This window comes from Hylobates moloch, unplaced genomic scaffold (genome assembly GCF_009828535.3).
Source record: "Hylobates moloch isolate HMO894 unplaced genomic scaffold, HMol_V3 SCAFFOLD_8, whole genome shotgun sequence".
NCBI classification, from domain to species: domain Eukaryota; kingdom Metazoa; phylum Chordata; class Mammalia; order Primates; family Hylobatidae; genus Hylobates; species Hylobates moloch.
The window spans coordinates 23412199-23437220 of record NW_026652283.1 but is presented as its reverse complement, the minus strand read 5'-3'; the positions used below and the strand labels follow the sequence as shown (position 1 = coordinate 23437220).

General features: G+C 39.8%; 1 protein-coding gene across 3 annotated transcripts in view; it reads left to right on the top strand.

Moving 5' to 3' along the window:
• BCAT1 (branched chain amino acid transaminase 1) overlaps positions 1 to 25022 on the top strand; it is a 133506-nt gene that overhangs the window by 89810 nt on the left and 18674 nt on the right. For all 3 annotated transcript variants that reach the window (XM_032159833.2, XM_032159832.2, XM_032159834.2), the window contains exons 6-8: positions 7851 to 8014; positions 15847 to 15989; positions 21335 to 21420. In XM_032159833.2, the coding sequence (XP_032015724.1) occupies positions 7851 to 8014; positions 15847 to 15989; positions 21335 to 21420 (393 nt within the window). The remainder of the gene's footprint in view (positions 1 to 7850; positions 8015 to 15846; positions 15990 to 21334; positions 21421 to 25022) is intronic.

Genomic DNA, 25022 nt, shown 5'->3' with positions numbered 1-25022 from the left:
GCAAAGCCTTAGCTACTGAGCCGCAATACTGCACAGTCTCCATTTCTCCTCCGAGAAGGAGCCTAGAGCAGCCAATTTTGAGCTTGCAAAGGATTTTAACTGCTCAACATAATTTTTAGGACTAACTGACAGGAACCCCAACATTCACACCCTCTGGATGGCAGAGATCAGGAGAAAGTACCACCATATGGTTACAAGGTCAAGCTTTCAAGGACATAAAACAAGACGAGAGGGAAACTTCATCCAGTTTTTGTTTCAGGGACCTGCAGAAAAGTTTGTAAGTGACCAGTTTGCTGGCCAGCTTGAGGAGCAGATTTGTAGGATTCCTAGGCCCGCATTCTATCCTGTAGCTAATGCCGTAATAGAATATAATAGAATATTAGAATAGAATAGAATATTACAGACTAGGCAGCTTCAACCACAGATGTTTATATTCTCACTGCTCCAGAGTCTAGAAGTCCAAGATGAGGGTGCCTTCAAAGCTGATTTCTGGTAAGAGCTCTCCTCCTGGCTTGTAGATGGCCACCTTCTCCCTATGTCCTCTCTGGGCCTTTCCTCTGTCTGGCCAAGGGAGCTATCTCTGGTGTCTTATCCTCTTTTTTTTTTTTTTTTTTGAGATGGAGTCTCGCTCTGTCACCCAGGCTGGAGTGCAGTGGCGCAAATCTTGGCTCACTGCAAGCTCCGCCTCCCGGGTTCACGCCATTCTCCTGCCTCAGCCTCTCCGAGTAGCTGGGACTACAGGCACCCGCCACCACGCCCGGCTAATTTTTTGTATTTTTAGTAGAGACAGGGTTTCACCGTGGTCTCGATCTCCTGACCTCATGATCCGCCCGCCTCGGCCTCCCAAAGTGCTGGGATTACAAGCGTGAGCCACCGTGCCCGGCCTCCTTATAAGGACAGCAGGCCTATGGATTAAGGTCTCACTTTCATGACTTCATTTAAGTTTAATTATCTCTTTAAAGGCCCGATGTCCAAATACAGTCACATCGTGGGTTAGGATTTCAACATAGGAATTTTAGGGACACAATTCAACCCATAATAGGAGGGCATTGGAAGGAGAGTGTTCCAGGCAGAGGGAGTAGTGCAGTAGAGCATACGGAAGTAGGAAAGTGAGGAGCAATGGAAGGGGTTCAGTATGGTTTGAGTGTGGGGTGTGTAGAGGGTGAAGGCTATTGTTTCACCCAGTGCAGTGAGGTCTGTCATCCACACTGGGGTTTTACAGTGGGAGAAAGGAGGGTGTTTATTTGCAGGCCAACAAGCAAACAATCAGGGAGCTCATGCTTAAGACCTAAACTCCCCAGTGGCTTACATGTAAGGTGCAGAGGTTACAGGCAAAGGCATCAGTCAACACATGGAAGCCATATATTGGTTTGGCCTAAAAAGGTAGGATATCTTGAAGTAGGGACTTACAGGTTACAGGTAAATCCAAATATTTTCTGATTTGCATATTGATTAAGGAAGGGGATATTTGTCTAAAGATGGGATCAGCAGGCCAGGCATGGTGGCTCATGCCTGTAATCTCAGCACTTTGAAAGGCTGAAGAAGGAGGGTAACTTGAGGCCAGGATTTCAAGACCAGCCTAGTCAACATGGCAAGACTCTGTCTCTAAAAAAAGAAAAAAGAAAAAAAGAAAAAGAAAAAAAATAGAGATGAAATCAGCAGAAAGGAATGTTAGGTCTGGCCAGTGGGCGGACTTCCTCCAGGCCTCTCAGAAAGAAATTTAAGACAAAGAATGGTGCCAGCCATGGTAGTTCACGCCTGTAATCCCAGCACTTTGGGAGGCTGAGGCGGGCAGATCACTTGAGGTCAGGGATTTGAGACCAGCCTGGCCTACATGGTGAAACTCCATCTCTACTAAAAATACAAAAACTAGCCGAGTGTGGTGGTGCACGCCTGTAATCCCAGCTCCTCAGGAGGCTGAGGCAGGAGAATCGCCCGAACCTGGGAGGCGGAGGTTGCAGTGAGCCAAGATTGCGCCACTGCACTCCAGCCTGGGCAAGAGAGTGAGACTCAAGACTCCACCTAAAAAAACAAAATGAAAAACAAAGAATGGTGATAATTCAGTCCTCAATTCTTTCTTTCTTTCTTTCTTTCTTTCTTTCTTTCTTTCTGTCTGTCTGTCTGTCTGTCTGTCTGTCTGTCTGTCTGTCTGTCTTTCTTTCTGTCTTTCTTTCTGTCTTTCTTGTTTTTACTGCTCCCGTGGAGCAGGGCTACCTTATAGCCAGTGTGCCCAGAGTTGTCTCAGTTCCCTCGTATCTGTGGTCTGGAGGATCCATTTGATGGGGATCCAGGTTCTGAAAAACAACTCTGGGACATCAGTTAAGATGTTATCTTTAGTTTCTATAGGAAACCAAACATCTTCTGACTCTGACTTCCTTGGTGATTGTTTTAAGCTACTGTTTCCCTTTTTTGCTTATCAAGTTGCTCATTTACTTCTCAAGGCTAGCCATATGACTGGACTTTCTCTTGAAGGAACTCAGGGGCGGGAGGCACCCAGCAGGCCCCTAAGAGGTATCCCTGCTGTGTCTCACTATGGGTGAAGGCTCAGCCGGAAGAAAGCTAGACACCAGTTTGAACTCTCTTAAAGTAAGGAGATCTTGGGTACTTTATTAATATTTTTTTCAAGCTTTGGTAAAGTATGAAATAACTCTGGATTAAGAGGAGAAGAACTAGAACTTAATAACCATGAAATCTGGGCAAATTGTTTGTTTGAAGCCTCAGTTTCCTCAACCTAAAAATAGGAATTATAACTTTTTGAATTGTTCTGTTATATGAGATAATGACAGTGAAGTATTTTGGAGCCAAAAAGCAATGCATACTATTGAGGGTTATTATTATTTTTTAATCTTTCAGCAAGCCAGTTATAGTAGCTTTTCCTATATAAACACAGTATGAATTCAGTGCCCTCACTTTCCTGACCCTCACAGCATTCAAGCCCTGTATGGACTGCTGAGTTCTCTTCCTTGCAGCACCCCTTAGTCCAGTATACGATTTTCCACTTTAACAATTAAACTTCTTTCAAAAGAACTGGCAGTAGTTTTTTAAAAAAGAAAACAGGCTACTCTTCGAATTAAAAAAAATTGTGTTGCTTTAGGAAAAATGTTCTTCTGTCTTTTCCAATTATCTTATTTCTTCTGCCTCTCATCTGCCTTGCCTAGGCAGAATTATTCTCAAGCCTGCACATGCTGCTGTGCCTCTCTGCCTTCTAGGCCAAAACATAGGCTAATAGTACTCTTCTCAGCTCACTGAGCTCTTTCCTGCTGTCCTTCAAATCACCTCTGAAATCCTGCCTTTCGATAAAGTAATTTCTGACTGACCCAGAGGAAAGTGATGATTTTCTCTGTGACATGTCTTTTTATTTTCCATCACACTCAGTGTCTCGTCCTTCTATGCAAAATATCCATGTATTTCAAAACCCTTGTATATATATTTGCCATTTATTTGTGAGGTATAGCTCGTGAAGTTAAAAAAGTCTTTTTTTTTTTAACACATCAGCATTTCGGCTTCAAAGTCAATGTGGTCTCTTGAGAAGTTAAATACGCTGCATTTGAAATTTTATATTTCTCATTTTTCATGTTTTTTTTTTAAAGCCCCTTTTAATTCCTCATGTATTTGAATATTCCAGGAAGCTAGTAGAGTAAAAGCCAAAGTGTTAAAGTGTTTATAAGGAAATATGACTCATTGAAACTGACTTAGACAATTCATCAGCTATTGTCATCCATATGTTCTCATTATTTATGTGGCTTTTGCTTTATTTAATCAGATGACTGAACTTATCATCGTGGAATTTTGCTTATAGTTGTTTCATATTATATAATAAAATACTCTTGTGTGAAACAAGTTAATTGACTTTTTTTAATTAAAAAAATTTATGCGAGAGTCAGGAGTTACATATGCAAGTTTGTTACATGGGTATATGTTGTGATACTAAGGTTTTAGCTTCTAAGGATCTCATTGCCCAAGTAGTGAACATAGTACACTATAGGTAGTTTTTCTAAACACTTTTCCCCTCCCCCTCTTTTGGAATCCCCAGTGTTTACTGTTTCCATCTTTGTGTCTATATGTACCTAATGCTTAGCTCTCACTTATAAGTGAGGACATGTGATATTTTGGTTTTCTGTTTCTGCGTTAATTCATTTAGGATAGAGAGACTCCAGCTGCATCTGTGTTGCTACAAATGACATGAGTTCATTCTTTTATGTGGCTGCATAGTATTCCATGGTTTATATGTATTACATTTTCTTTATTCAGTCCACCATTGATGGTCACCTGGGTTGATTCCATGTCTTTGTTATTGTGGACAGGGCTGTGAGAAACATATGAGTGCAGTTATCTTTTTTTGTATAACAGTTCATAATGAAATACTCTTAACAGCAGCACAGAATTTACATTGCTTTTCAGGCTAGAAAGGATAATTGAAACATAGAAACAAATAATGACTCCTAAGCATAGAAACAGACATAATCATAAAGCTCTCTTCCTCTCTTTCTGCCTAGTGTTAGATCTTATTTATTCTGTCTTAAAGCACTGTGACCATTTTCAGTGAAATCACAGTTTTATTCATGACAAGACAATGAATTGGTGTAAGTAATCATTTGAGGATGAAGGTGAGTAGTCTGTGATCACCACCAGTACATGAAGTACTTGTAAAACATGAATTGACCTTGGTTAAATTGCAGAAAATAAAGTATTAGTACACATAAACACATTTTCTCTCAGCATTGAAAAGTTATAGTCTATAATTTACCTGCTTGCTAAGAATAAAAATATTACTTAGAGGTTTATCAAGACCTTTTTTCTAGAAATGGATTTAATGTACAGAATTATTCCATTTTCTATCTGTGCTCTGTGTACTACCACCAAGTGGAATAAAATGCAAATTTACCTGTTAAAATCAGGAGAAGAAAATGACCCAGGTGAAATTTATTTCAGGAAAAAATTTTCATAACATGTTATTGTTACTTCTTTTAGTATAATGTAGTTTGCATAAAATACATTAGTTTGGAGTGAAAAAAGTCCCAGCCATTTTTGTGATAGCTATTAAAATGCTATTAGCTTGTCCACAAATAAGCTATTCTATTCAGAAACTTAGAAGCTAGGTAAATTATTGAGACGATGCCAGCATATTATATCTCTAAATTATGTTGAGAAGCTTCTCTTAATTCCTCATCACTAGGGTGTATTAGTCCATTTTCTTTTTCTTTTTTTTTTTTTTTTTGAGACGGAGTCTTTCTCTGTCCCCCAGGCTGGAGTGTGGTGGCGCGATCTCGGCTCACCGCAACCTCCACCTCCTGGGTTCACGCCATTCTCCTGCCTCAGCCTCCCGAGTAGCTGGGAATACAGGCGCCCGCCAACACGCCCGGCTAATTTTTTGTGTTTTTAGTAGAGATGGGGTTTCACCGTGTTAGCCAGGATGGTCTCGATCTCCTGACCTCGTGATCCGTCCGCCTCAGCCTCCCAAAGTGCTGGGATTACAGGCTTGAGCCACCGCGCCCGGCTGTATTAGTTCATTTTCAAACTGCTATAAAGAACTACCTGAGACTGGGTAATTTATGAAGAAAAGAGGTTTAATTGACTCACAGTTCTGCAGGCTTAACAGGAAGCATGACTGGGAGACCTCAGGAAACTTACAGTGGTAGAAGGTGAAAGGGAAGCAAGGACCTTCTCATGGCAGCAGGAGAGAGAGAGAGCACAGGGGAAGTGCAACACACTTTTAAACCATCAGATCTCATGAGAACTCACTCACTCTCACAAGTACAGCAAGGAGGAAATTCACCCCCATGATCCTATCACCTCACACTGGGCCCCTCCTCCAATTTGACATGAGATTTGGGCAGGGACACAAATCCAAACCATATCATAGGATTCGTTAAAAAATCTAACATATTCTGCTTCAAGGCACCCACGAAATGAAGGTGTCATTTCTTAACTGAGAGGTTAAATAAAAGTTCAGAGATAAGATGGTTAAGTTTTATTGTAGCTGGGAAGAAAAGCAGGTGTGTGTATTATGCTTAGGTTTTTCCTCCCAGACAATGAAACCAAAAAAGGCAAACGAAGCTTTAAGGTGCTTTATCCTTTACTGGTAGGATGGTCCTCCTTTAATCTTCAGTCTCCGTTAAAGAACAAACACAAGCTAACAATCAAAACCTGTTGTTGCTTGCTGACGGATTTCTCTAACATAGTCTTCCATCAACCATCATAGGTTTGTTGTGGCCACCCAGGCCCTTTGGTTGTCATGTTCCCATGGAATGCTAATGAAATTACCTTCCCATTTCCTATGGTGGCATGCCTTTCAGATGGCATTGGTGTGTGCCTGTGCAAACACATTTTTTTTGTGCTCATGAATATTTTACCTGCCTGATTTTGGTGATTTAAGTGTTGAGCAGTGGGTGAGGGATGGTGGGGCAATGGGTAGTAAGGGGAAGTTTAATTGAAGTTCAGATAAAAATATCCCTCAAAAAACATTACAAAGCCACAAAATCAGCTGAAGTTGAGTCTTTTCTGTTGTAAAGATTCTCTTTATTTTCCTGACAGATCCCCATTCCTATCCAGGTAGACCAGCCTCTAGTGAAGATTGGACACAAGTGGTTTACATCCCGAAACTCTTAACCTAAATTAGTCCTGGCTTGTTTTTTTACTTCGTGTGGTCTTGAATTGCTGAGGATAGTCCAGTGATCATTTCTACCTTAATATGTAGCCTTCAAAACTTTGGGTCTCTCAGTTTTCTTCCTTAATAAACAATGAACCCTAATTATTTATAACTGCTCTTGTGCTGGAGGAATTGGCATGATTTTGCATTGTGGGCTTCTGGCTTTACAGTGTGGGAAAGACGGCCTTCTATATTTGTTATTTATAAGTCATTCATTCCCTGTTTTTTTTTTTTTGATGATATTGTTAAATAAAAAAAACTTCAGCCGAATTAAATTTAAAAGGGTTTAACTGAGCAAAGAACCATTCTCAACTCGGTCAGCCTTCCCAGCCAGAGTAGTCCCTGTGACTTCAGCGCAGCCACATGGTGGAAGAGGATTTATGGACAGAGAAAGGAAAGTAACATACAGGAAACAGAAATGAGGTTCAGAAACAGCTGGATTGGTTATAACTCAGCGTTTGCCTTATTTGAACATGGTTTGAACAGTTGGCCACGTTTGATTGGCTAAAACTCAGTAATTGCCACAAGAGTAGGCTACCGTCTGTTTATAATATCCATTTAGGTTATAGTTCATGATGTACAAAGAAATCTTTAGGCTGAGCTTAAAATATAATGAGGCAGCTGTAGGCTAAACTTGATTTAACAGTACTTATCCCACTATTGAAATTGCACTCTTGCTACCTGCTAGTTGATGTGGGCAGGCGTGCTAATGACACATTCCCCTGCACCTACCACCTGCTGAAGACCCTGCCATATCCTGAAGCAGTCACTTGGGCTACGAAACAGAAGGATGAGTTAGAGAAGTAAATATTATATTTTACCCCCCAAAGACTAAAATCATGTCTGGGTTCTCCCCTTTCTCAATTCCCAATCATGCAGCCTTGAAAGGTGTTATATAGATATTTGTTAGAAATATGTCTCTCCTCCAAAACCCTACTAACACACAGAAATGGACAAATCTAGCTTTTTTGCTAAAATCATAACAACTCAGAAAGAAAAGCCAAATGAAATGTATGTGCTCCATTTTCAGGATTTCCTTCTTAAAAACCATTAGACTTTGTGTAACTCAATTTTAAAAGTATGGTAATAGCTATTGTCATTCGATGGCTCCTTCTGGGAGACAGATATAAATCTATTCTAGACTTTAAGACTGGTGTCCACATTTTAAGTTACGGTTATATGTACTTCTACTTTGTTGCAGCCTTCTCTTGGAGTCAAGAAGCCTACCAAAGCCCTGCTCTTTGTACTCTTGAGCCCAGTGGGACCTTATTTTTCAAGTGGAACCTTTAATCCAGTGTCCCTGTGGGCCAATCCCAAGTATGTAAGAGCCTGGAAAGGTGGAACTGGGGACTGCAAGATGGGAGGGTAAGTAAATCTGTATCTCTGTCTAAAGGAAAGAGCCCTTCATGACCATTTAGTTAGTGCCATTTCACTTCAGTATGAACACATACAATACTTTTCAAACTTTAATACTCATTGTGTTTCATGGTTAATTTTCAGTTTAATCTTTCAGCAAGCCAGCTATAGTAGCTTTTCCTATACAAACGCAGTATGAATGCAGCGCCCTCGCTTTGAGATGTGCTAGTTTAAAGGATAGCCCATGGCCCTTCGTAAGGGAGAAACACTGGATATGATATCTAGGCAAGAACTGAAGTAAGAAACTAAAACAAGCATCACATCAGTGCTTTGGATAAACTTCCCCTGGGCGCTGGTCTCTGGCTGCAGGCTGATGGCTGGCATTAAAGAGCATCTGGTCCTGGGACCCAGGCTCTCGGTTGGCTCCAGGGAGTCCTGTCTGGGGAAGGTGCCCACTTCACTGAAGTGCTGTCTTCATTGCCACAGATTGTGGCCACACCTGCTGCCAACTGGCTGTGGGACAGCCTTGCTTTGGCTCTGTCAGGCCAGTCTCATAGGCCATATGTAGCTGGCAGGAAATAAAAGAGCATTTGAAAAGCTTTGGACGATTTCGGGGGTGGACTTGGCCATGAGTTGGGAATGCCCCTATGGGTGAACAAGAATAACTGGATTAAGCAGCATGGGTTCTTGCTTTGCATGTATCAAATGGTGCTGTTCACATACCCAGGGCAGCAGCTGTCCTAGAAGGTGACTGCATGGCAGTCTTGTGGGCCCTGGTAGGACATTTAGGTTCAGGAGGCAGGGGAGAGTCACATGATGTGCTGCTGGGGTATGAGAGGCAGTGACCACTGGCTTTGACCCTTCTGTAGTCTTGCTGTATTTCCTTTTTCTTTTCTCTCCTCACCTACTCAAAGAAAAAAAGAATGGTTATAAAAGTCATCCCCACTGGCAACTTTAGCAACTGCAGTCCCTCAATGGGTAGAGAAATCCAAATAGAGTGCATTAAAACTAGGAAGTCTCTTCTCCTTCTGGTTTAGAGCACACCTTCCTGTGTCCTAGGCTAGCCGGGTTGAAAACTCCTTTTGTTCACTGTTGATTTCTTTTTTTACTGGTTCATACTTCTTCGCAGAGCATGTGCCTATGTACCACCGCATACCATATATATATACCATATATAGAGAGTAAATAAACAGTCTTGATGAGAAGTAATAAGGAAAAAGTTTCCCTTTTTAAAATATTGCTTTCTAGCTCCCCCACCTGTCTAGGAAAAAGATAACATGGGGACACAGAAATTGCAGGGCAATCTTTATTAACCGGTATTTGGGCAGGTTGTAATTTATTTTGTAAATGGTGATTTAATGCATTATCGCAGAATACGTGATCACTGTAGGCCTGTTAAAAATTAATGTTTTCAGTACAACACAGAGTGCACCCTAATGTAAACTATGGACTTGTGGACCACACTAATGTAAGATGATAATAAGAAAAACTGAGAGGGTAGTTGGGAAGGGGTATAATAGGGGAATTCTGTTACTTTTTGCTCAATTTCTCTGTGAATCTAAAAGTGCTCTAAAAAAATAAAATCTATTATAAAAAATATTTGATTCATTAGTCTCAGGTGGACGTTGATCAATGGAAATTGACTTGAAATCTCTTAGGAAAGGAAGAGACCGGAGAAGAAAGTGTTGAACTCATAAATTAAAAATGGCAAGAGGGAAGGTGGTAACCAAAAGGATGGCATTTAACCTATATGCCTACCACTTCCAAAAAGTTCTAGGGCTGTCTCCTCCTATGCTTCTGACCTGGAGAAGTACAAGGGGAACAAAATATTCCGCATTTAGTATTATCCTATTGAGTTGGCAAAGACATTTGGAGTCAACTTTAGCTTTGTGTATTATTACATCTGTAAACCTAATTAAGTCAACAGTTACCCTTGAGCATTTTTTATGACACCTGCAGTCAACTGGTATTATTAAATAACTATTGAGTCTCATAAGCTCAAGAACTTTCTGCTTTCTATCTAAGTGAATCTGATGAAAAGAGAGAAGCATTTTTTTTTTAAATTCTGAGATTATGCCACTATTTTGAAGGTTTGGAGGTAGCATTATCCTTCTATTTCTAAATATATACAAATGAGAAAAGTAATACAGTTGCACATATCTAAAGGAGAGGCCCAGTATAATGGGCCTCACCTTGGTTACAAATTAAGATCACCTGGGAGTGTTACCAAATACTGATGCCTGTTTCCTTCCTCCAGAGATTCTGGTTTATTTGGTCTAGGGCAGAGACTGAGCATCAGGATTGTTTAGCATGCAGTCAAACTTGAGAAGCACTGAGCTAGAGAAAGGTCTTGCACTGTGGAAGCATCTTTAGTTCCAGGTGATTCCTTAGTTAATTTGGGAGGAATAAGGCTTTCTGTTGCTCTCTCTCTCTTTCTCTCTCTCTCTCTCTTGCACATGCACACGTGCACACACACACACAAAAATTATCTCTCTCTCTTAGTTTTTTCTTTTTTCCTTGCATTCTGATTCTGCATTTAAGAGTACAAGCTTTGAAGTCAGAAAGACCTGGCTTAAAAACCTAACTGTCATAATGGTGCGTAAATGTCATTATAGATTTGTCCAAACCCATAGCATGTACACCAGGAATGAACACTAATGAAAACTGTAGACTTCAGGTGATAATGGTATGTCAGTGTCGTTCATTAATTGCAGCAAATATACCACTCTGGTGTGAGGCATTGGTAATGGTAGAAACTATTCATTTGGATGAGGAGAAGGGGATATGGGAAATCTTTGTACTTTCCTTTCAGTTTTGGTGGGAACCTAAAACTGCTCTGAAAAAACCTGAAGTCTTTAAAAACAAACCAACCTAATTGCCTTGGGCATGTTACTTAACTGCTCTATGTATCAGTTTCCTCATTTATAAAGTTGAGGCAATAATACCTTGCACAGATTAAGTGAGGTAATAGAAAGGGCCTAGGACAGTACTTGGCACATAGAAAGCTCTCAGCAAATGCAGTATGATAACCTAATGGTTCAAAGCTTGGGTTTAGGAGCCAAGTGTCTGGGAGTTACACACTTAACTATCTGTGAGATCTTCTACAACTGAATCCTCTCTCCAAGTCTTCCAAAGAACAATAAAGTCTAGGGTTGTTTTTAGATGACTCAATGAAATAATGTGGTTAACTGCTTAGTACCCTGTCTGGCAGGTATGTGTTGCATATCTCTTATCTGAAATACTTGGGACCAGATGTGTTTTGGATTTCAGATTTTGGAGTATTTCTCTTTGAGCATCCCTAATCCGAAAAATTCGAAATCCAAATTGAGCATCATGTTGGCACCGAAAAAGTTTCAGATTTTAGAGCATTTCAAAGTTTTGAATTAGGGATCCTCAACCTGTGGATCCTCACAGTCACTGATGTTGTGAGGTTTTCTTACTTTCTCATTTCATTTCCTGGACTCTCTTTATCTTAGAAGAAATCAGTTAAATTTTACATAATAGAATTTATTCTTTTGGAGGGATGTATTTAATATGTCTATCCTCCCAGATATCTATTCTATTTAAAACTATCTTGAAATGTTTCTATGTCAACAGCTTTCTTACTTTTTCATTTTTCTGTTTCCTCCAAGAACATGTTTCTCTTATGAATATTGGCAGCACATTGGTGGGAACCCAACTATATTACCATGGTATCAGTTATCTTGTGGACATTAATAACATAGCTTACACCTGTGAGAGAACTTTGAGAAAATTAAAATTTGTTTGGGGGAATAAAGACCATCTACAGAATATAATAATACATCAGTCAATCAATTCAAACTTAAATATAAAAAACCCTTTTCTTTTCAGTGCAGTGAAATAGTCACTGTCTTTAATCCTCTTTCCTTCCCAGTGCTTCATGAAGCTAAGGAGCCGTGGTTTTAATTCAGCTACACTTTCAGAAATGTGTATTCACTTGTATTTAGAAGCTTCTTTGAAAGGCTAAATAGTCATCCTGTAAGAATTCTCTATGTGTTTTTAAATACAGTCTAAAGGGCATTTTGTATATGAAAAAATAATTTATTTTCAGGTATGATAAAACTTCACTACTTCACTACTTCGTAGTTGTGTCTACGAATGAGAAAAAATTCAAGTAAAATAGTTATTATTATTATTAGTTTTTAGAGAAGTAGTCTTGCTGTGTTGCCCAGGCTGGTCTGGAACTTCTGGCCTCAAGCCATCCTCCTGCCTCGGTCTCCTGAGTCACTGGGATTATAGGCATGAGCCATCACACCCCACCAAAATAGTTATTTTTTTTTAAACTTAATTTCATTAGGATGTAACAGTCTCTTGTAACTCATTTTTTGGCTTTTATTGTTATTATTTATTTTTTCCAAGCAACCCAATGAGATATATAAAGTAGATATTTTTATTTGCCAGATGAATTAAGTGAGGCAAAAATAAGGACTAACTTGCTTAAGTTCACATATACCAAATAGTAGAAATGCAAGAGCTGTCCCCAGGTCTGTTAACGACAAGCCCATGGTCTTTCTACCGGACGTCCCCTGCAATCTGGTTTATACTCATTATTAAAAAGCATTTATAATTTAACTCAGTTATCTATTTACTATCAGTTATGAATAAGGATTATTTGACTTTTTATGGTCATTAAACAATAGCTTCCTATCTGTTGTCTTTGTCGTTTTAATTTTTATTTATTTTATTGTTTTTTTAATAGCTTCCTATCCGTATACCAGACTTGCTTCATCTCCACATTGACCAAGAATTTATATTTTGTCATCTGTATTTAGAAGTATATGTTTTAAGGGTCTTTTAATGGCTCTTTTTTTTTTTTTTTTTTTTTGCTGGGAGGGGACAGAGTCTCACTCTGTCTCCTAGGCTGGAGTGCAGTGGCATGATCTCAGCTCACTGCAACCTCTACCTCCTTGGTGCCAGTGGTGCTCCTGCCTCAGCCTCCCGAGTAGCTGGGATTACAGGTGTGGTCCACCAAACCCAGCAAATTTTTTATATTTTTGGTAGAGACAGGGTTTCACCATGTTGGCCAGGCTGGTCTCGAACTCCTGACCTCAAGTAATCTGCCCACCTTGGCCTCCCAAAGTGCTGAGATTACAGGTATAAGCCACTGCGCCTGGCCCTTTTAAGGACTCTTTTTTTTTTTTTTTTGAGTTGGAGTCTCACTCTGTCGCTCAGACTGGAGTGCAGTGGTGCGATCTCGGCTCACTGCAAGCTCCACCTCCCGGGTTCACACCATTCTCCTGCCTCAGCCTCCCAAGTAGCTGGGACTACAGGCACCCGCCACCGTGCCTGGCTAATTTTTTGTATTTTTAGTAGAGACGAGGTTTCACCATGTTAGCCAGGGTGGTCTGGATCTCCTGACGTCATGATCTGGCCGTCTTGGCCTCCCAAAGTGCTGGGATTACAGGCGTGAGCCACCGCGCCCAGCCCTTTTAAGGACTCTTAACATTACCTTGGTGTGAGTCAACCTCATCATGCTCCAACTGCAATCACCATAGTATGATGTCTATTTTCCACAGCTTACTGGAATATTTCAGCTATTAGTCAATATTCTTTCAGTTGCAGGTCAGAAAACTAACTCGAAATTATTATTTATTTGTTTATTTATTTATTTATTTGAGACAGAATTTCGCTCTTGTTGCCCAGGCTGGAGTGTGATGGTGCAATCTCGGCTCACTGCAACCTCCACCTCCTGAATTCAAGCAATTCTCCTGCCTCAGCCTCCAGAGTAGCTGGGATTACAGGCATGGGCCACCACTCCCGGCTAATTTTTTTGGTATTTTTAGTAGAGACAGGGTTTCTCCATGTTGATCAGGATGGTCTCAAACTCCCAACCTCAGGTGATCTGCCCACCTCGGCCTCCCAAAGTGCTGGGATTACAGGCATCAGCCACCGTGCCCGGCCTGGAAATGATCTTAAGCAGACATGGGCTTATGAAACTAGGATGCTAGCAGTGGACTTGCTAGGGGCTAAAGCAATTATTTCCAAGTTTCTTGTGTCCTTTGCACATCCCGCTTTTTCTTCCCTTCTTCCTGTACCTCTGGTCAGAGCTTCTGGCTCCATGTTGGCCTAGGGCTCTCCCACTTCAGATGCTTTCTTCTGTGAAGTGTGGTGATCACGGATACAGCCAACCCCAGGTTTACAGCGTACCTAGCAAGCAACTCCAGAAGGGGGAAAATGCCTGTATTTCACATTATAGACATTAAAATGAGTGAATGCACCCAAAGAAGGAATCATGTGACTATCTTAGGTTATATGCCCACCCTTTAATTCAGCTGCAGCAGGGCAAGATGCTATATTGTCATCAGTTGTGGTAGGGCAAGATGCTATATTATCAGTCTAAGCAGAATGACATAGCTCTATAGAAAGACTATGTTTTTATAAGAGTATGGAATATAGTACAGATGAAAACAGTAGATATACACTAACATGTGGCTCTAATGTTTAATTTTTTTTTTGAGACAGAGTCTCACTGTGTCACCTAGGCTGGAGTGCAGTGGTGCAATCTTGGCTCACTGCAACCTTTGCCTCCCGGGTTAAAATGATTCTCCTCCCTCAGCCTCCCTAGCAGCTGAGATTATAGGCACCTGCCACCACACCCAGCTAATTCTTGTATTTTCAGTAGAGACATGGTTTCACCATGTTGGCCAGGCTGGTCTCGAACTCCTGACCTCAGTGATCCGCCCATCTCGGGCTCCCAAAGTGCTGGGATTACAGACATGAGCCACTACGCCTGGCCTCATGCTCAACTTTTATTTAGACAACAGTACAAATTGTAATTTTACCCAGATGTAAAAGAGTCTAAGAGACCTAAACAGATATTTTGTGGTAGATTACATTAATGTAATGTAATTTAGGAGTTTTACATTACTACATTTGTAGTCGTTTTAGTTGTTTTTTATTGTTTCTGTGTATTTCTGGGGATTTCATGGTGCAACAGGAGGTCTAGAATTTATTCCCGACCCCTGACTGTCTTATGGCAGTACTTCTCAGACTTAGTGAGTTATACAACCAGGGGTGTAGGGAGGCAAGCAGTCATCACATTTATTTGAGGACTCTCATGTTTTGTCTAAAATATTCATCCCTATTTTATAATACACTCCATAATTTTCCCATGTAAATTTAGATAAAAGATGATACCTTAAAAGTATTATAACACTAAATTGTCATTCCAGGAAAATGTGCTGTGTTCCTTTCATTTTAAATAATCTGAGATGAATGGTGCAGGCTGAGAAAAATAGGCTTTTGAAATACTTTTTGGTCAACATCGAGACGTTTAACATTTGTCCTATCTTTTAGGGGAATTTAGACATTGGGCATTATGTGTTCCTTGGATACATTAAAAGGTGTTAGATAAGAGTGCTCACACTTGCTGCTCTTCTACTGCAGCTTGACAGAAGTTACTTCTCTAAACCTTAGTCTCTCATCTGAACAGTGGAAATAATGATAGTGTCTACCTCATAGTATTGGTGTGAGATTTAAATGAAATAATTCATGTAAAATTGCTTTGTGTGTGGAAACATACTCAGTAATTTCAACTGTTCTCATTAACTTGGCTATTTACCTGTGTTCTTCTATCATTACATTCCAAGTTCAAGGTTTCACGTTGTTCTGTCTCCGATGAATGCAGTTAAATCGCTTAGATTTTCTAATGAGTTTTCCTTTAATGTTATGCAGTTGACTTGAGAGTGTATGTATATTAAGAACATAATACCTTCACTCCATCCACATGTGAATTAAGAGCTTGAGGCTATCAGAGGGTAGAAGATGAGGGAGCGGGGATGAAGTATGTTTGTAACCTGTGTATTTTCTCTTTCTTAAAGGAATTACGGCTCATCTCTTTTTGCCCAGTGTGAAGCAGCAGATAATGGGTGTCAGCAGGTCCTGTGGCTCTATGGAGAGGACCATCAGATCACTGAAGTGGGAACTATGAATCTTTTTCTTTACTGGATAAATGAAGATGGAGGTAATCCACTCAGATTTCACTCTGTGCATTTCTCAGTCATTTTCAACAGGACCAGAAAGAAAAGAGCCAGAAACTTAGTACAAGGGAGTAAGTAGCACAGTTCCAAAGGCTAAGTAAGGACTACTGTGCTTTTGCTGCCCAAATAGACATGAGTTTCTTTTTTTTCTTCTTTCTTTCTTTTTTTTTTTTTTTTTTTTTAAAGAGGTGGAGTCTCACTATGTCGCCCAGGCTGCAGTACAATGGCGTGATCTCAGCTCACTGCACCCTGGTTCAAGCAATTCTCCTGCCTCAGCGTCCCGAGTAGCTGGGATTACAGGCACCTGCCACCACGCCCAGCTAATTTTTGTATTTTTTAGTAGAGATGGGGTTTCACCATGTTGGTCAGGCTGTTCTTGAACTCCTGACCTCAGGTGATCCACCCACCTTGGCCTCCCAAAGTGCTGGGATTACAGGTGTGAGCCACTGCACCCGGCCGAGTTTCGATTTAAAGAAGCTCTGGAGGTTTTCTGTTTTTCGTTTTTTTGTTTTTTTGGCTCAGATGTACTGATTATTGAGATATTGAGATGTCACATTAAGGGATTTAAGTTATCATGATTGGAAGATTTGCTTCCTTATCCCTTCTGCAGTTCCCCGATGATTTTCCTATCTGAACACCTTGCATTGGGACATAGGTCTCAGATCAGGTCAATGGTCATTCACCATATACCGTATATAAAATGCTATAGTAATAAATGCAGTGTACTGCTTCTACTGGAAGGATTTTGTATACTCTCTGGCTGTAATTCTTTTAACAATTGTTGCCCTTTCTACATATTTTGAAAATGTATCACAATCTCTCCAAATTTACTCTAGAACTCAATTTGATTAAAGAGCACCATTTTAAAAGACAAATCAATGTATCTTGGGACTGTATCTAGATCCTGGTTCATTCAAGACAATTTCATATATCCACTATAGATATCAATATTTCTCTATTATCTTTAATATCCTGACTACTCATTACTTTTCTTTGCTGTTTTTTTTAAATTAGTTGTCAGACCATAGGGGTTCAGTGAAGTGTTGGCAGTGTGTATGATATTGAATTAAATGGCCAGTGGTGGGAGAAAAACAGGCATTTACTTCTATTAGAATTTTGATAATCATACCAAATTTAGAAACACATTTTTAGACTTGTTTACATTCTTAGGTTGTTCATTTCACAGTAGTAATTGTAGAGACTAGAAATGTAAATGATGTTTCCAAATACTTATGAAGTCTCAGTGTTAGTAGTTTCAATTAAATTTTTTAAAATGCAATTTATATTTGAAAGTAGCTACAGTAGCCTCTCTTGCTCTAATGTTATTTGGCTACAAAAAGAGGAAAATGGTAATTTAGATGTGGCTGAATTCAGAGCTAAGTACTAATTTTAGTGTTAGTTGCAGAAACTAACAAAATGAGTCTTATATTGTAGTCAGAGGTAGAATAAACAGAAGGTATGATGAGTACGCCTTGTCCTGGGCTTGGCCATTGGTAATCCTTGGCATATGAAAAACAGATACAGATCATTCTCATCCTTCCATTCCTGCTGTTTGTACTTGGCACTGTTTGAAAATAAAATTTTTACTGGAATATTTATGATTTATAAATTTGAGTTGCTATATGTGACATATAACAAAAGCTATGCTTGGAAGATTGTAGCCAGTGTTGACGTCTGCAGTTAGAAGATAGTGGGCCGATTCTACTCTTCTTCCCATCTGCCCACTCTTACCCCCACCCCAAACTCCACCAAAAAACCACACAGCTCAAAACAAAAACAGTTACGTCATTCAGAGGTGGTACCATCATTATTTTTATGGATGGGAGATGTCAGAATTTAAGTACACTCTGAATCAGAGCTACATGATTTAACCAGAAACACCAGAAATGTCCTGGTGGAAAATTGTTCTTTTTCCAAACAATAATCATGAAACATTTCCACCATGGCTTTTAAAGGTCAGAATAGAAATGAGTGAATTTGTCTTCTGCCTCTTGCAAAATATACAAGACCTTAAGAATGTTAGTTACTATTCAGATTATGGTTGCCTGGGATAACTTTAGTTTTAATATACTCCTTCACTTTGGGGATGTTCATCTAACAGAATAAATAAAATTCAGAATAAGGAGAAGGAAATAGAATAAATATTTGAAGTAAATAGAATGTTAGGAAAAACCTTTGGGCTAAAAAAAGACATGCAATTCTGAAGTAACTTTGATTTATATCATGATTTTAGGAAAATACAATGAACAAACGAGTTGAAAATCAGCACAATATTGATTTTCACAAACGTTACCGATAAGGAGGTGTAAACAGAGTTCATTTGGTAATAGCCTGCTGTCTTTTCATGAGCGCCCACACACACTGCTCCTGTTGGTTGAGATGGCTGGTGCAGGAAGGTGGATGGGGTGGTGGATAGTGTGTGTTCAAAGCACAGTGCTGCGCACAGTCACTATGTGTGGCACTCAGCTTGTAACTCATGGGAGTTTTGATTTCAGTAACAGCACCCATGGTGGTAAGATCACACGTCGTCACTCTGTTGATGAGTAATTTAACCCATACACTTGCTATTCACCATTTGAACAAAGCATTGTATCATATCCTGGACCCTGGAGATACCCTGAAAAATAAGACCCAGCCCTTGCGGTTGAGTTCGCAGTCACTTTGGGAAAACAGGCACAGCAGTGAGTCTCGGTTTTGCTCAGGCCACGTCACGAGTCTTCTCGGACACGTCAGGCGTGTATACGGACTCGACTTGCAGCACTCTTCCTGAGATGTCTGCACTGCTTGCTCTTTGACATCCTCCAAATCTTTGCTTACAAATCACATTCTCAGTCTGGCTTTCCTTGAGATCTTAATCAAAATCATAAACTCCCTTTCCCATTTCTCCCCAGCATTCCAGCATTCTTCATTGCTTTTCCTTCTTTATTTCCTCCCGTGTAGTCTAACATACTATCAACACAATAAATGTTTACCTGTGTCTATTAGAAAGTAAGCAGGGAGATATGTCAGTTTTGTTCACTGCTGTATTCACAGAGCTTAAAACAGTAAACAGCACTCAATATGTATTTGTAGAATAAATGGCTAATTGTGCTGATGGTGTTTAGGGCACTTATGCAGACCTACGTTCCTGGTTTCCATTAGTGTTTGACTTTGGGAAGTCACAGATGAATCCTGCTGTTATTGCTTCTAAATTCCTCATCTCCTAAAAATGATTTCTTTGTCAAAAACAAGCTGCATTTGTAGGTTCTGTTTTCCTCATGTTGGGCAATCTGGAGTGATTTCTGGCTCTTGTAAGTATGTTTGTGGTTGCAGAGGAAAATGAATATTTCTCACCCAAATGTTGTCGTGTCATCATCTCTGTCTGGCAACCAGAGAAGCAGATGTTCTGTTCCTTGACCTCAGGCTAGTGGTTACAGTTCTGGGTGTTAAATATGTTTCACAAAACAGCACTCGCACATGCGGGGCTGCTGTTTTCATTTAACTTCATGTAGTCTCAGGGCTCAGCAAGCTTTAGGAAAGGTCCGGTTTGGGGGCACTGGAAGTGTGTGTGTGTGCGTACATATATATACACACACAAATAGATCCATACATTTATGTATCTAGTTGGCTAGCTATTGCAAAACACATGTTTATTTTGAGATCATCAACACTTCTAAACATGACAAAGAGTAGCCCTAAGAACATTGCCAAGAACAAATTTTCTCCCTTCCAGAAAGCAATTTTCAGCAGATGATTTTCAGAAACAAAATTCAAAAAAGCCATACTGCTGTATCCTAGCAAAGATAACTTATTCATTTATTTTTTACTCAAAAACATTTATTATATACACTCTGAGCTAGGCACAATGCCCAGTTTTGAGGATAGAAGGATGAAGATAGAGTTTGGTATTCCAGATAGAGCTTGATTATTGGGCATGTCTGATGTAACCCCAGTGGAGTGGGCGAGCCTAGAACCACCGTGCATTGAGGGAGAGGGTGGTGGCCTCTGTGTCAAGACTCACTAGATTCAGACTCCTGAGTGTCAGAGGTGGGGAGGAAAGGGAGATGCTGAGTGCCAGAGGGTACTGTAAAGAGAGCTTGTGCAGCTGATGGATCACACGATGCCTGTGAACAGTTGTCCTACTAGACCTCACAGTAGTTAGGGATGTCTGCAGTCATCTCACAGTAGACCAGTAGCTCAGCTTTGGAGTTTTGGTTTCTTGAATGTCTTCTTTTTTAGCCATATACATGCTTGAGCTCACTCTGATAAGCCCTTTACATTTGATTCTCAGAGGGTGAAGGCAGCATCTCCATACTTGTTGCTGATGCTCCACCAGGTTTGAAAATCACTAAAGATAGACTCTCAGGCTGGACATGGTGGCTCACGCCTGTAATCCCAGCACTTTGGGAGGCCAAGGTGGGCGGATCATCTGAGGTCAGGAGATCGAGACCAGCCTGACCAACATGGTAAAACCCCATCTCTACTAAAAATACAAAAACAAGCCGGATGTGGTGGCATGCACCTGTAGTCCCAGCTACTCAGGAGGTTGAGGCAGGAGAATCACTTGAACCCAGGAGGCAAAGGTTGCAGTGAGCTGAGATGCCACCACTGCACTCCAGCCTAGGTAATAAGAGCAAAACTCTGCCTCAAAAAAAAAAAAAAAAAGAAAAAAGAAAAAAAAAGACTGTCCAACGGCAGCGTGGTAGCAGTGAGCAGCCTCAGTAGGCACACACCCTTCTTGGGGATAGCCTCCTCCATAGCATTCTTAGAAGGTTTGGTAATGACCAGTTTTTCTGAGTAAGATCCTGTCTACATTATTCTAATTACTAATCACCTTTCATCTACTAAGGTAAATTTTCACTTCAGAATGTTCCTCTTAAGACCATGCAATAACTCTGTTTGTTGGTGGAAAACCACCTCATTATTTTACCGGCTAAAGGTAAACTGAAGATGATTAGATAACTTACTTTCTTTCTTTCTTTCTTTCTTTCTTTCTTTCTTTCTTTCTTTCTTTCTTTCTTTCTTTCTTTCTTTCTTTCTTTCTTTCTTTCTTTCTTTCTTTCTTTCTTTCTTTCCCTCCCTCCCTCCCTCCCTCCCTCTCTCTCTCTTTCTTTCTTTCTCTCTCTCTCTTTCTTTCTCTTTTTCTTTTCTTTTCTTTCCTCTTATTTTTAATAAGGGTCTACCTGAAGTGTGAACTGATTTGTGAAATTTGACCATGCAGAGCAGTAACATTTTCTTTATGTTTGTTAATAGCAACATTGTGATGGTTTATTTTTAAAAAATGGCTATTGATAATAAGGCATACCTAATGCACTGAAAGTTTGAAAATATCCCAATTTTTGATTGACAGAAGAAGAACTGGCAACTCCTCCGCTAGATGGCATCATTCTTCCAGGAGTGACAAGGCAGTGCATTCTGGACCTGGCACATCAGTGGGTGGGTGCCTTTGATATGAACAACTTTTGTAAGCCTGAAATAAAAAATAATCAAAATAAGCCCAGCCTAGTGTTGAAATACTATCCTGTGGTTCCAACCAATGTTATCTAATCTTTAAATTCTAACATGAATGAAAAGTATTCTTCTAGAAGGGCTTTCTTGGCAAGACTATTAAAATAAGTATTGTTGATAGCAAGGGCAGAGACAAACCAGTTTAGCAAGATGTCGTAGTGGAGAAGTATTCTAGTAGTAGTCTCAATCTACCAGGTATCTCCCACCAACTTTTGTCCGGTTCATACTTGCGTGCTTCCATCCAGCCAGTCCTTAACTTCCCAAGTCTGTGTTGCTTCCAAATGGCAATGATACGTCTTCCTTTCCTTTATTTATACCAGTGTAACCACGCTTGTCATAGAAATGAAATAATTTCACTGACATATAAATGTTTACTAATATAACATTATTGGTTTGACTGCCTCCTTTTTCTCTCTGTCCTACCCCCATTCTCCAAAATTCATATACTTGCCTATTTTAAAATCAGAACATGCAAGCAACTGTAAAGTTGTTTTCAGTAGACTTTCAAATTCGTGTGACACAGGCAAGCATATTAAACAATTTGGTGGACTGGGTGCAGTGGTTCATGCGTATAGTTCTAGCACTTTGGGAGGCCAAGGCAGGAGGATCACTTGAGCCCAGGAATTGGAGACCAGCCTGGGCAACATAGTGAGACCCCGAATCTACAAAAAAATAAAAAAAATTAGCTGAACATGGTGGTACATGCCTGCAGTCCCAGCTACTTGGAGGGGCTGAGGTGGGAGGATGGCATAAGATCAGGAGGTCAAGGTCGCAGTGAGCTCTGATCAAGCCACTGCACTACAGCCTGAATACAGGGTGAGACCATGTCTCTAAAAATAAATAAATAAATAAAATAAAATTTAAAAAGGTTTGGTTTTGGAAATGACATAACGTATTCAAGACAAATTACTGAATGAGTTGGGTGTCTGGTAAAGGTTCTTGGATGGAACTTTTGACCCAGGTGTTAAAATGGTCTCCAAAGAACATGAAAAGGCTACTACTAGTAATAGGACAAATGTTTAGAAACACACACGTTATCTAGGAGCATACTAGCATTGTTTCTCTGGAAAAGACTTTGAAAATAGATGAAATGTGCTATAAATAATTCTACAAAACCCTGAAGTAGACAAGACCCAACTGCTACATGCTGGCTGGCACATTGGGCATGACATTTACAAACTGTTGGTATAATTTCAAACAGCTTGCCCTGTCCTAAATATGTTTGCAATTGGAAAGATATTTTTGAAGCTCAGTAATTTTTGTTTTATTAAAGAAAAATATCAACCAAGTACAGAAGATTTGATGACAAGTTGCAAGTGGAAATACTTTCCCACACTAATGATTTGCTAGCACGAAAAATAGGTTATTAAGGAGGAAATTTTTTCTTGACTTCATAGCTGTAATTTATTTTAAAAGCTATTTTAAAATATGAGACATGAAATGCCAAGAGGCATGTAGGGGTCACCACTGCTTGCCAGATAGGGGAAATTGTCCCAAGATAAGTAAGGGTGAGCAGAGTAAAAACAATTCTGCTTATTTACAAAAGAGTTTTCTTTTCTTTTCTTTTCTTTTCTTTTCTTTTCTTTTCTTTTTCAGGACACAAAACTCAGCTTGTTTTCAATTAATTTGGCTGATTTTCTGCAGTTTGTTTACCTTTGAACAACATAGTTGCAATTGTAGACTGAGAGAAACTGAAACTTTCAAAGGGCCATATTTCTATTGTAGATGTATTTTCCTGCCCTTCCAAATCTACCTGCAGCATGATGAGTTCTTCTTTTAAATATTCAAATATTTTGAATAGGTTCAAAATATTTTGAAAATTGCCAAGAGCTTTGATTTCCATTTTTATCTCTTGTGGGTTTATAAATTAAGAAAATACTTTTATCTTATTTTTTTTAAACCTCTCTATTTTTGTTGCCCTTTATTCAAATAACTTGTTGACAAACTTTGAACTTGAACCACTGATGTAAAGGAACGAGAATTAAACAGTTAGTTTAAATAAATAGCTTAAAAGGATCAAGATTTTTCTTTTTCCCATTTCCTATCCTTGAGCAAAGAATATATTCAAACACTTTGGCAGAAGTCAATGAGGTTATACCACTAATTCCATGATGAAAATCAACCGAATGTGATGCTGAAAGCGAAGGAAGAGAATTGTCACTGTAAAGTCAACTGTTAGTCATATTAGGAAAAAAATACATGCAATACAATTTCTCAAATAAAGTCCAAATATACATTCAATGTTTAAAAATAATGAGTATTTCAGATATTTGAACTCAGTCTGTTCTTTATTCCATAAAAGTTATAGGTAAGCCGTGCACAGTGGCTCACAACTATAATCCCAGCACTTTGGGAGGCTGAGGTGGGAGGATCACATGAGCCCAGCCTGGGCAACATAGGGAGACCTCCATCTCTGCAAAATAAAATATAAAATATAAAACATAGTTGGGCATGGCAGCACGCACCTGTAGTCCCAGTTGCTCAGGAGACTGAGACAGGAGGATCACTTGGGCCTGTGAGGTCGAGGCTGCAGTGAGCCAAGATTATGCCACTGCATTCCAGCCTGGGTGACAGGGCAAGACCCTGTCTCAAAAAAAAAAAAGACAAAGGTAGAAAGAGTACCAAATTTGGAGCCAATCAGATCTGACCTGGATTCAAATTGAGTTTCTGTCATTTACTTCCTTTGTGGCCATGGAGATGCCCTTCAACCTCCTTGAACCTTAGTTTCCTCATCTGTAAACTGGGGATGATAGTACTCACCCTTAAAATTACAGAACTTGGCATAATAACAGGTGCTTGATAAATGGTAGCTATAATTATTAATATTATATAATACATTGTTCTTTATGGTAAAGTAGGGTTTAAGACACTGATCTTTTTGTTTTGTTTTGTTTTTTGAGACAGAGTCTCGCTCTGTCACCCAGGCTGGAGTCCAGTGACGTGATCTTGGTTCACTGCAACCTCTGCCTCCTGAGTTCAAGTGATTCTCCTGCCTCAGCCTCCTGAGTAGCTGGGATTACAGGCACCCGCCACCACACCTGGCTAATTTTTGTATTTTTAGTAGAGACAGGTTTTTACTAGGTTGGCCAGGCTGGTCTCAAACTCGTGACCTCGAGTAATCTGCCTGCCTCAGCTTCCCCAAATGCAGAGATTACAGGCATGAGCCACCGCACCCGGCCTAAGACACTGTTACCATGGAGCACGTATCAAGCAGCATTTGGGATGCATCAATTTTGTGAGACTTTATACAAGTTAACAAATAAGAAGGCAAAAAAGAAGGCATATGTTAAAGTATACCATGTGTCTTGTGGTGATCATCTTATATTTTATATTCTGATAATCTCATATATAAATCTGTGACCTTGAAGTAGGTTACTTAACACCTCAGTGTGTTCACCAATAAGATAGTGTGCCCCTTCCAGGTTTCCCTTGAAGGATGATTATGACCTTGTCTAAGTGCAATCAGAATGTTAAGCAGACCAATAAGTATTGCAATTGTTTTGCACGCCTTTTCCTTTAAAATATACTTG